Here is a 12,934-nt window from a genome sequence, read left to right as displayed (position 1 = left end):
TTTTTGCCTGAGCCTCTTACCTGAGTCATGCTATTGTTTACTTTGAGACTCTATATTTTGATACACACAAAGGTCGTGTGGATAACTCCTGTGGCAGCCGGTAGTCAGGTGTGTTGCCACAACCAGCTACCTAAGGGTTAGGAGAAGTCTTGAAATAACGCAAAGCAAAATGTAGCTCCAACAAATAGCAGCGTAGATAGCCGTTGGTGGTATGCATGTTAAAACTGCATTAACTCCGATGGTGGTAGAAGCAGCAGGAAAGGCTATATTTTGCAATCATGAAACTCCTTTTCCTGGCCAGAAGTACCAGCACACCTTGAAAATATTGAGTTTTATTACTTCTTATTTCTAAACCTAAGGAAACGCACATTCGTTGACACCACCAAGGTCAAGAACAGTGCAGAGATCCACTGCTCAAGAGATAGCACAGAAGTGGGTTGTATTTCAGGAAGGGGTGCTGGTGGTAGTGAAGGTAAAACCATGACCCACCCCAGCAGTGTTTGATTGCCTCCAGTTTTCTGTGGGATGCACAGTGAGAGAAATTTACTGTTTCTACCTGTTCCCATACCATGTGCTGAAGATTGATTCACAGCTTAAGGATGTCAGAAGTATTTTGTCTTTATTCTATCTTGTCAGTTTCAAATATAATTGGTTTTCTTACACATAACCAATTTTCCAGAGAGCTGCTGGTTTTTCTACACAGAAGGGCATTTTCTTGGGCCTAGGTAATGCAGAATGGACAGGTTTTTAGCTCAACATCAAAGAGAGGAGAAATTCAGCCCTGCAGCATATAGCTCTCATGTTTCTTCTACAAGGCAGGCTACCATTTCTCATCTGACTCTGGCTTCTGTCTTCTTCAGATAAGAAATATGGTCTAAAAGTGCAGTCAAGCGAATATGTTGGACAGCACATTTGAAGGTGGAGAGGGCCTCTGGAGTTTTCTTAAAAGCTCAACTTGACTATGAGTCAGCTATTGGCAATAGCTAATGGATATTGACAACCCATGATTTTCACTGCCATCAATGACGTTTTGTCTAAAATTTTCAGATTTCAGGTATGAAACCAACAGTAGATTTTATAAAAACCAGAATCAGTAATAGGTGACTGAGGGAAATTACCATACTTACTCTGCCTTTGACAAGTAATTCAGTGACCCCATTTCATCTGGATGAAACCACACTTTAAAGCGCTTTAAGAAATTACCCTACAATTTGAGCTCAGTGCATATTCAGAAAAGGGCAGCTCTATCTTCTTGTCAGTGCAGGTGATGGCCTCATCTTGCATCCTAGAAAATGGTTATGCATTACTAGAATATCAGTTGTAGCCAGCTGCAATACTGGCCCGTAATTGTAATGTGGCTTAGTGCATTCAAAAAGTGAAATGTGACTTTATGCTAAGCGGATAGTCTGGCAAATAAGTGACTGTGGAAACAGTTTATGTAACACTTTACTCACATTGATGAAAAAGGTCCCAGCAAAGAGTAAGTTTGAAAGGATGTGAACTCAACTGCTTCTGATACACAAAAATTTCCATCCTTGTCTTAATTAGAGAAGAAATATACAGGAAATAGGATTTTGGAACCCAAACAACTACTTCCAAAGACCATTACATGAGCCGATTACTTGCTAATAAATGAGAGGGATCACTAAGTGACACGGCACCAAGTTCCTAGTGTTTGATTTTTCTTAAACTGTTTTGTACTGCCCGGAATTGCTTTGGAAGTCACCTCATTTTCCAGATTTTCCTCACCTACATCAGAGCGCTGAATATACTTGGAGCCTGCTTCATGCTGCACAGAAGACTAGTTTTTACTAGTTAGCCTAATTGAGTAAATAGATTTATTGAACAATTGTCTACTTTTCACCTGCAGCACTTTGCGGTTTATACAGATTGAAAAAAATACTTCACTGTACAAAATTGGGTCTTGGAGTAGGGCAGAAATTATTTGATGAACAGAATGAGTTTCTATTCATTATCCCACTTTAATGTCTAGAAATGTGTAATGGTCACTTTTCCAAGCTGTCACTGCATGTGTGGTAGAAGCAAACAATGACAAAAGAGCCTCCTCCTGTGCAGCAGAGAACAGCAGAGCTGAAAAGGACTCAGAGACATACCTCTATTAAATTACAGAGCCAAGACAATTTGCCCATTTGCTGTAAGAGAAGGGATCTGACCCTCACACTAAAGCTGTATTAGTATAAAAGGACTTTATTTGCCCAAGAAAATGTGTATTTGTTGGCCTGCTTTTTGGAGCCATTAGCTTGACATTCAGAAAGTTTAGAGACATAAAGATGATGCCTAGAAAAAAATGAATGTGGTTTTAAATGGGTTTGCACTATATTGCCACTGCACACAACTCTCATGCATCTGAAAAAGGCATTGTGACTCCATGTAAGTATCTTGTGTGCCATCTGAGGGACTCTTTCCCACAGTTTGTTAGGCTCTGCACTTCATTAGAGGAATCTTCACCAGAAACTCTTAATCCTGGCAGCTCTCCTAGTAGAATCAGTCATTTGAGGATCTGAGTGATCAGTAATGACAAAACCAGCCTTGGTATTAGTATTTCACTTGATAAATTGCAGCGATCCAGGCTTCAGTTACATTTGTCAACAGTGACTTTCCAGTGAAGTGCAAGGTATTTGAAAAATTGCCTCTAATGTTTCAGGCTAGTGGGGGAAGTACTTTTTCAAACTATGAGAACATTTCCCTCATGCACCATTAAACCAACTGGGGAGAAAGGAAAGCAGGACAGGAGTGGGAGTACACTCGAGTCTCTAAAGGTAGGGTTGGGTAGCCACATGCCAAATTATTTTAGTTTTATTCCTATGAGCTATGCCATGTAATGATAAAGTGGTTTTGTTAATGATACAGTGAGCCACAGAAAAGTAAGAGTTTCTTTTCTTTAAAGCTGCCCTTCCTTGGCTGCTGCCTCTGGGCATGTCCTCATTCTCATCTTGTTCCTTAACGGTGCGTGTGCTGTGGTGGATCCTGCCCATCTTCTCTCACATCCTCAATAAAGTGTTTACAGGATCTGATGCTGGTCCCCATTCTCTCTCTGCATCCCCCCATACCTCCTGCAGACACAGATGCCATCTGTGTGGCGGGTCACTCAGCTCTGTCTTTCCTCTGCACTATTCCTTCTGTCCACCCCAAAACTCAGTCTGGCCCTCCAGCGTTTTTCAATGGTGTGACTGGCGACTTGGAGTAAATGCAGGTTTTCGTTGTCCTCAAGGTCCTTTCTGCTGCCCCCTTCTTGCGGGGACATTCACCTCACCTGCCACTGCCGCCTGTGGGCTAAACGCTGGTGGTCATCTGAGGATGCTGTTCCAAGATACACGCTTCCAGAGGGCAAACTTATACATCTATTTCTAGCATTGCCTTTTAATTGTTACAATTAGAAGACAGGAGTGCCAGTCCAAAAACCTGGGTTAACTTGAATGGAAAATGAAGTGAAATGTGACATGCATGGTATCTGCAGCCTCTTCACTGGGCAGATTAGGCAAAATGTTGTCACTGCTAAATGGCGATTCTGGTTTTCTTTGAATAGTGGATGTAAACTGGAAGACGTAATGAGGAATTTAAATGGCAGGCTTAGATGGCAAGAGTTCAAATGTTACCTGTGCTGATCTCTTTGTTAGATCAAAGGCCCCTGCAGCTGGCAGAAGTGGAACGCTGTGCTAAGCAGGACTTCTTTTTACCCATTTACGAGGTTTTATCTACATGGCACTTTCATTAAAAATATAAAGCACAGAGTGAAAAAACAAAACAAAACAAAAAACCAAAAACAAATGATCACTGAATTACTGATAAAAGTGACCTCTTTGTGAAAGGTAACTAGACTCAGGTATGGATGGGGGAGCTAATGGGATGTTCCCCTGGGCTGGATGAGCCTCTCTGCAGTGACCCGAGATTTTGCAGTGTGGTGGAATGTGTTTTTCCCCCTAGTCTCCTCACCATCTGTGCTGCACCTTATGTGGCTGTTCAGATTGTCCCCTTTGGGTTTTGGCTCTCAGCCGTATTGTCTTTCAGAAATTACCAGCCTGCCACATCAGGATAAGTCCATCTCCTCTGTGTCTTTTGTCTTGCAATAATACCACCTTATAGGGAGAGCAGGCATTCCTTGGATTTGTGGCAATTATTGCTGTGTGATCCAAGCAGGGCATAAGGTAAAAAAGTTGACGTGTGTATTTTATAGCTTATTTCTAAGAATGACAGAAGGAGTTCAACAAATTTGGAGATCTTTCCCAGTGACAGACTATGCTGTACCCTGACTTATTTAGTCTAGGTGATCTGCCAGTACAAAAATTTGCTTCACATTCCAACTCCTAATGGAAAAAACCCACTGTTCTCCATCTGCACCCAGACATAAAAAATTCCTGAGGTAAGGTCAACAAGGCACACAAAGAGAGCCATTGACTGTGGTAACGGAGGACAAACTGGTCCAAAAAAAAAAAAAAAAGTCTGCAGGTAGGAAACTATGTGCTGAGTTACAGCAAAATCTTTGTTTCTGACTCTAGGTCCTTCTTCAGTTATCAGCAATGACGATGATTCAGCCAGTCCCCTCCACCACATCTCAAATGGCAGTAACACTCCATCTTCTTCTGAGGGGGGTCCTGATGCAGTCATCATTGGGATGACGAAGATTCCTGTCATTGAAAATCCACAGTATTTTGGAATTACCAACAGCCAGCTCAAACCAGACACCTGTAAGTACAAACAACTGTATGTGTTTCAGTCATTCATTTTACCCGTGCAAGTGCTGGGGCTCCTTAACAGAGCTAGCAGAACAAAATGCTCTAAATTCCTGGGAGTGGAAGGGTGGGGTTAAAATGTATGCAATTTGTTAAAGGTACATGGGATGAACCGCTTTACGTCTGTCAAAGCCAAATTCAGCCCTTGTCAATGAAGTCAGCAGTGTTATACTCAAAGCCTGATCCATATTCCATCAAAGTCACCAGTAGCTTTTCCATTGATTTCAGTGGTCTTTGGCCAGGCCTATGCACTGAATGTCTTCTTGGGAGAAAACAAATCCTGAGTCAGAAGCAGGAGTCAGTATTGTTACATACATGCTGCTTTTAAATTCATCGTGTTGGCAATCAACGTGACCTAACTTGGAAATCGGAGAGTTTGTAAAGCTATAAGAATGATAAGAGTTAAAACCTCAATTCTTTTAATTTTATTGTGTAATTCAACCTCTACAACTGAAAAGATGTTGAAGTAGAGCAGAAGTTTGCCTGATGGACGATAAATGTCACATACAAATTCTTTCATGTTCAGCTAGAAGCCAGGTGAAATGTGGAAAAATATGAAGCGTTAAACATAATTAGCTATGAACAGGTAAAAAAGGGTATACCTAACGTCAGCTGCTGTTCTTTGAATCTAGCAACAGTTTTAGAATTGGACATGTGAAACACTGATTTTTGAACCAGTGATTAGCATTGCAGCAGGTAACTGAAAAAGTACCTAAAGGATATTGTGAATAATAGTAAGTGCAATGCTTACTATTTTTCATCGGTACATTAAGGTCTTTTAAGTGTTTCAGAGAAGGTTGTTCCTGCCTCTTTTTTCCTCGTGTGTGTGTGTGTGTGTGTGAATGTACATACATTTCTGAAATGTCACTGGAGGTCCGGACTGTTTCTGTGCGAAGTCGCTCCAGAGATTCACAGTATAGCTGGTGAGCATTGGGCTTGCAGCTGAGGGACACTACATCCTATCTGTATCCTACCCTGAATGACATTGCTTCATAGCACAAACTGTAGTCTAGGGGCATACTGCCAAGGTCAAAAACCTTTGCCTCCAACTTTGCAAAGCTTAAATGCTGTAATAGGAATCTTTCTTGACCTGTGCACAAGGGCATGCATGCATATGCTTATGCATGACTTATAAGGCTTCAAAGACTGATGCTGGACTACCTAAGTATCTTGCAAATATTAATGCTCATCTACATCTAGATTGTTGCACTAAGCACAATCCACAGAAGGATGTTCTTGCAATGCAACAGAAGGTCTTTTTTTGCCTTTTTATTATGCATCCCTGACGTTCACTTTTACCATAGCTTTTTTGTGTGGCATTATTTTGTGTTTGGAAATGCCCCATTATCTCTTCTACAAGAGGATATTTGAATAATCTGGCATAGCATATGCAGTGGGATGCGGAAGGTAATCACTGAATCACTGATACTTGATCAGCACAAAGAAAATGTTATACAGATGCATTCTGATTTAGAACATTAATTCCTGTGAAGAATAGAAGCCTCTAGGGAATCAGAAATGGGCAGCCTGCCCACTTGAGCCCTCTAATATTGTATAAAAGGCCATGCTTTTAAATATGAGGCTACTGTACCTTTGTTCCTAGCTGCATTAGACAATATTATAATTGTTTAAATAAATATCAGTGACTACAGACTATTTAACTTTCAGCATTAATGTTGAAACAACATACATGCTGTTCTGGGGAAAAATCCAAACTGTACCAAAACACAGACTTGTCTCACATTTAGTAAGCTGCACATTAAGTACAGATGCATTAAATCACAGCTGACTAGTGCTAAGTAGGTCCTGATCCTAAAAATACGGAGGTCTGTTTGGTTTTGTGTGCTGCAATGAAACCCACATGGTGTCAGGGAAATTCATCACAGCGCGTGAAGTTCAGTTTGTGCATAAATGCTTGGAGGATGATGCTCAAGACTTTGCTATGGTGCTCTGGGCAGATTGTAGGGCTGATGCTCTACATTCTGCCACATTGCCGTGGTGGTCTCAGTCTGTGTTTTTATTGCTTTGGCAAAGAGGATCAGGTAAACTGTGACAATGTATAAAACAAGGCAGATTTCTCCTACCACATTGAGATCTGTCCAATAAAGAGCGTAATTAAAATTGTCTCAGAAAAAAATGGTCTTCCCATAAATAATTTCACTTATGCTCTCTTTCCGTCTCTCTCACTCGTTTATTATTACAGAGCTGCACTTGCCCTTTCTTAACCTGCCAACCTCCTCCTGATGTGTATATCTGGTATTTATAAACCTCTAAGCTAAGTAGCTCTCCTACCTTTTTCCTGTTTACAATAATGCCAGCTCCAGATGTCATCTGGTTTCTCATCTCCAGCAAGATAATAAACACTTATGTTTGTTTCCTATCTGGTCTAAGTTCCATTGTCCACTAGCATTAAAACCAGCAATCACTGACAGTCACGCGGAAAACATTCTTATGTATTTAGCATATGCTGGTCTGTGGAAGGAGGTGAGATTTCAAGCTAGGTATGCAGATCATATCGCAGTTTTCACAGAATTTTCCCAGAGTACATCTGCTGTGAGTAGCAAGTGGAGTTTCTTTTTTGTTATCTACTTAAGCCATGTTTTGACTGGTCTAGCTATCCATTTCTAATACAGTGTATCGAGCTCCATTAAAAAAAGTATTAGAAGTGTATGTGTTTAAAAGAAAATTATAAAGTTGATTATGATTAATTTAGTTTGAAATTCCCTCACTGTATCAGTAAATTGGTACTTTCACTACTGAATAACTAAATCCTGAAGAGTTATTGCTTCTAAAGAGTAAATGTCAGTCCAAAAGTTGTAGCATTTCCCTCCTGTGAGAGATAGCTTTCAAGGAGGGAAAAGCAAACTGATGATGACCAAAGATTCATTGGCTAGAAGGGTTAGGTTCTAGTCATCACTCAGGAGGACCGAATTTCTGTGCCAGGTTTCAGCACAAATGCTCATTTGCACCCTTAATTGACATAACATCTTCCAACTGGGTTTGCCTGATATTTCACACTCCAGCTGCTCATCATCTTAACTGCAACCCACTGATGCTTCTTCAGCACTTGTCTGTGCGACACCCTATTCCAGCACTCCTGGCTTTTCCTTTCTCTGCCATGTACCCTTGGCTGCAGCTGGCTGGTGGGCTTATCTGCCACTCCAATATCTTGAATATTTCCACCTTGAAAGTGTACAGTCTGTGGTGCAGCAATGTTTCAGACACATACAAGACTTCTTGGTTTCTGTGTGAAATCAAAAGGTATTTCTTGCTTTGGCAGTACTTGGCTGACAGTGACAACTCCAATTTCAGAAGCATGAGAGAGAGTCTACAGCCTGGACATGGTGAAATGCTCTTTGCACCTAAGTCATAATAAGCCAGGTTGTGCTGTATTAGCATCAGCCTGCAAACCTCTTGCTTGGGAATTAGCAACAGCATTCAGCTGTTGCTGTTGAAAATTGGGGCATAACTTTGTAGTGAAGTAACATCACCAGATGCAGAAACCTTGCGTGGATGGCAAACCTTGCAAACCTTTTTGTCCCCTGCAGTCAACTGGATGATGCAATACCATGTGGGCATAGATGCTAACTATTGCTAGATGGTTAGCTTCACTAATCTTTAGAGCTGTCATAGCCAATAAATTATTTGATATTTTCATTAATACCACGGTATTTCAAAAATTAGCCTTCTACATCTCTGCACAGAAATTGTGCTTACTAAAGTTGCCAACTGAGCCTACCAGATGTGTTGAAACAGGATGGAAAAAGCAAAGCCATTTTCCCCATAAACAGCTATGGACTTTCTTTGTTCATCACTGAGCCTGCAGCCCAGGACTTGGAATATATCAGCCCATTAATATTATGTTTCTGTGCTTAATGGTGTAAATGCAGTCAGTAAATAACACTACTGTGTTGGTAGTATTGTTAAAGCAAAACCTGATGAGAGATACATAAAGTGTCAGTGGAAGCGCTCAGGCTGAGACTCTCAGGGCAGAACTTGGGTAAGAAGCTGCTTTTGCAGGTGGTTTGGGATTTCGGGAGTCAAATTGTTCTCTGAATCTCACCCCAGTAACCCCCACCTCTGCGCCACAAAGTCACCATGGTTGTTTTGGTGCAACTGAAAGGAAACCTGGAGCTTTGCCCTTTCACACAGAGGTTTGCAAGCTCCAGGATTCAGGCCCCTTAGGGTGGATAAAGAGCAGCTGCACTGATGTCAGTTTGCACTGCCCAACTAATCTGTACGCAAAACTCACTCGATTTCATCCTTAAAGATATTATCAAAGATGGAAAACAGCATACTGGGCACGCTTGTTGATTAGTCAGTGGGTGGTTTAGTGGCAAGATGTTTGGAGTGGCTGGCCATACGTATAACCAATGCGTTTCAGATGATGTGGTGTGGATTGTCATTTTGATATGTGAAATTATATATTCATGAGATAGTCTTTAATATTTTGTCTATATTTCTCCAGCTTGGGGTTGTGTTCTTGAAGTATAGGAGTGTGAATGTGCGGTTTGGATAACAATTATTGTACTTCCAGTTGACATTTCTAGGGAAAGTCTGTGGCTGATTACAAGGTGGTAGAAATAAGTTTTGTAAATTAGTTTTCATTTATTTGGCTTATCTGAAAAAATGAATTTACAGTCTATAGCTCCAGTTCCACAGTAAAATTGCTAATTACATGTGTGTTGCTAATTTTAAAGGCAGAGGTTTTGGGAGCATCCCTGTTCTATCCCATTTTGAACACTGAACTTTTCAGATTATGCTTAGGGATTTTCATTTGCATTTTAGAGATTGTTACAGCAGTTAGTTAAAGGTAATCTCAGTCTTTTTCTGACTCTCCTTGTTATTTAACTACGGATTTCCTTTTAACATATACATAGCCAGACTTTGGTTGTCCCTGGTAGGCAGGAATATTGCAGAAATGCCCTGCTTCAGTCCACCACCTTCTTGCATGAATTTTAAGGGAGAAAAGAAATAGGAGTGTTATCATTTCACCGTGCCTCCCACAGTACTGGACTTTTCTCTTCAAAGCCTTAGGTCTTGGAGTCTGGTGATAACGTCAGATTTCTTTTTAGAATGAAAAAAATGTGAAGAAAAGCTTGAGAACGTGTGCCAGACCCCAGAAGGCTGAGGGGGGGGAAAAAAAAAAAATCTGCGTTAGTTTTTGTTCCGTTTACTGCATTTTGATTTCTTTTTAAACTCAGTTTCATGATTGTCAAGCATTTGAGCATGGCAGCAGCACGTGAGGGGGCAGAGCTGGCCCCGCTTTGCCAGCGTGGGAGATGTCCCTGGCATGGCCACCGCAGAGAGCAGAGGGAGCAGCCAGAGAACCAGGACCCACCGAGCTGCCTTCCCTCTCCCCGTCCGTTTGTGGAAAGGTACAGCTACTTGTAGCTCGGTGCCTAGTTGTTTCTGTGGCTGTGACCACTCACACCCTGCAAGCTAGACTGGTTTCTCGTCATTTTGGAGTAGGCTGACAACCTTCTCTCCAGCCCTTGAATCACTAGGAACAGGCCATTTGATATGAAAAAGAAAGTAGTCGTCTGTATTTCCAGGGTAGGTTCAGCAGAAGGAAAGGGATGTTGTCACTCGGTGTGTATTTCTCAGGTATCCTTGCCCCAGGAGTCCCACAGCAGAGTGTGGCCACAGCACGAATTTCCTCACTTGGGTGCTTGGGCTCTCACTGCGGAGTGGGGATGTGACAGTCTGCTGATACGACAGCTGCGTGCAAAAAAGAAAATTAACAAGAGAGAGCCTCTGCACTGCAGGAATCTGCCAGGCCTCTGACCCAGAGCAGTAGATTTGTTAATTTCTGTGTGCTGCTCATCCTGCACACACGGTGTCTGGTAGAAAACAGAGATCAGCTTTGGGCAGACTGCCTGCAGCGGGCAATCTCCATTTGACTTTATTTCCTACCTAACAAATTATGGCATGTTCCAGGTTGTATCTGTTACTCTACACTCCCCTACAATTTTGAGGAACAGGGGTAATTTTTGACACATGTTGCAGGGTAAAAAATAGACTGAGTTGGTCCCTGTGCAGAGAAGAAGGGTCTCTCAAGACAAACATTCTGTCAGCATTACAATATCTTCTGAAAGGCTTTCGTATGTGAGTGACCACAGAAGAAAGGCTGCTGTAGTGGTTTCTTAGCCAGTTGAGCCCTAAGCCTGGGGATTTTCCATCAACTCCTGAGTTCACAGAGCTGAAAATTTATAAGCAGCTCATTTTCCTATAAAAGACACCATGACTTCAACAGCCAGAATGCAGAGGAGCAAAACTGATTGATCTTAGTGAAATCCATACTGGGAGGAAAAACCTCGCTGCCCAAGCTGAGCTTGCCTATCTTGACATTCATTGGTAGTCGGCATTCAGAGGTTGGGAGGCTTAACAGGGCATTTACTTCAGGATCTTCAGATGCTGAAAACAAAAAGCTTTAGATGCTGAAAGCCGACAAAGAATGAGGTTGAGATTACAAGGAGGGATATATATATTATATTTACTGCTTGTCCTGATCCTGTTGTGTGTTTTACTCGGGGGAGATCTGATTCGCTAGGTAAATGTATAAGAGCAAAATTGGCTGAATAAAGATATAAAGATATATGAAGATATATTTTATCGTCTTGACTAAATACTTTTGTAGTTTGATTGCATGTTTTAATCCCTGATTGCAGTCACCATTTAAAATGTGTGTCTTTGCAACTGTTCATCAAGTCATACATATGTCAGAAATGTCAGCCATGTACATCTGTAGTGTATTTCATTAGCTGCATTTGACTTTTCTTAACTGGGTAAGAGATTTGATTCCCAGACCATAGCATATTGAGTCTCAGATATTTTTCCCAGCAATGTGGTTGCATATTTCCTTTGCCCAACAAATCTAACAGGGAATAAATAAAATTATGAGAAATTAGATTTTTTATCTCCTGCCGCTCATTCTGAGACTCAGCAGACCTGAAGTTTTTTTGTTTTCCAACCAGATGGAAGAAATTCTTCCAAAGGCAGTAAGACTTCAACTTGAAAAGCGTGGGTCTCTACCCCCTTAAAAATTCAGAATTGGAAAGAAAGTAATATTTCCAGATTTAGTGTAGAGGTGAGCTGTAGAATCGCTTTTCCCCCCAGAAGCTGCAGTCTTGATTTGTCCTTGAAGTCCATTTACATCTAATAAAAAGGCGAGAAATCATACTTTCAGCAAAATGTTTTCATTTCATCACACAGAATGTTGTTCTGTGACCTGAATTATTCAGTAAACTACTTGCTCCGAGAGTCCAAATGCTGTAAATGCAACTACAAGAAAGAACAGCTTGGACTCTGATCTTTAATTTATGAATAGAATGAGTGTTTTATCACCTGGAAATACAGCACATGAAGCATACTCCAGGCTAAATAATGGGTGTTAGAAGGAGATCTGAACACTGAAGACCCAAAGTATGCAGTTCAACCACAGAGTACGAGACAAGACAGCGTGAAATGTGTGTTCTCAGGAAAGTGACCAGTGTCAAAATTCAGGGAGAACGTGCACCTTCTGGTCTAAATTTGTCAGGTAAACTTCATATAAGCACGCTGTTCTTCATCAGAGCACTGAAATGCTCTGTCAACATCAAGTCCCACCATGGACTTCATGTGAACAGAACACTTAAGGACTTTTTGAAAGATGACGTGAAATTAAACACATGCACAAGCATTCTCTGCTTTTAAGGTATTAGTCGAGATCAAAAAAATACAAGATGGTGCTTTTTTAGTAGGTGTAATCTCAGTGTTAGCACTACATTCATTTTGTCATTTGACAATACATCTGTATCAGAAATAGATACACTATTTTGGCACCAAAATATGTAGCTAACTCAGTAATACTTAAATGAAAAATAGCACCATTTTTTTAAATGATTAAATTATGCCTTTCACACTCTGTGCTGCATACGAAGCTCTATGGATGTTGATTTTATATACAGAAACCTGTGTATGTATGTAAAAGCATAATGGGAAAATAACATGATGGAGGTTAAATAGGTAGTGCTTATATTTAAGCTGAATGGGAAAAAAAGTAATCCATTGTGAAACCATCCTTGTCGTGAGCCTGAGCATGAGAGCAGGATTGGGCCTTGGATTTATTCCTTCATGTCAGTGAGAGTTTTGGCTAAATAAGAAATACGGATCCCAGAAAAGCAAGGTAGTATAAATAAGAT

General features: G+C 40.9%; 1 protein-coding gene across 4 annotated transcripts in view; it reads left to right on the top strand.

Annotated features, from left to right (window-relative positions):
• The window catches only part of NTRK2 (neurotrophic receptor tyrosine kinase 2), a 201,300-nt gene that overhangs the window by 112,217 nt on the left and 76,149 nt on the right, over positions 1-12,934 (top strand). For 3 of the 4 annotated variants that reach the window (XM_065655716.1, XM_065655720.1, XM_065655717.1), the window contains one exon: positions 4,518-4,706. In XM_065655716.1, coding sequence (XP_065511788.1) covers positions 4,518-4,706 — 189 coding nt within the window. The remainder of the gene's footprint in view (positions 1-4,517; positions 4,707-12,934) is intronic. The other variant, XM_065655715.1, reaches the window with a different exon arrangement.

Source organism: Caloenas nicobarica, chromosome Z (assembly GCF_036013445.1).
Source record: "Caloenas nicobarica isolate bCalNic1 chromosome Z, bCalNic1.hap1, whole genome shotgun sequence".
In the NCBI taxonomy this organism is placed as follows: domain Eukaryota; kingdom Metazoa; phylum Chordata; class Aves; order Columbiformes; family Columbidae; genus Caloenas; species Caloenas nicobarica.
Note: the sequence above shows the minus strand (reverse complement) of the source record. Positions and strands in the feature narration are given on the sequence as shown.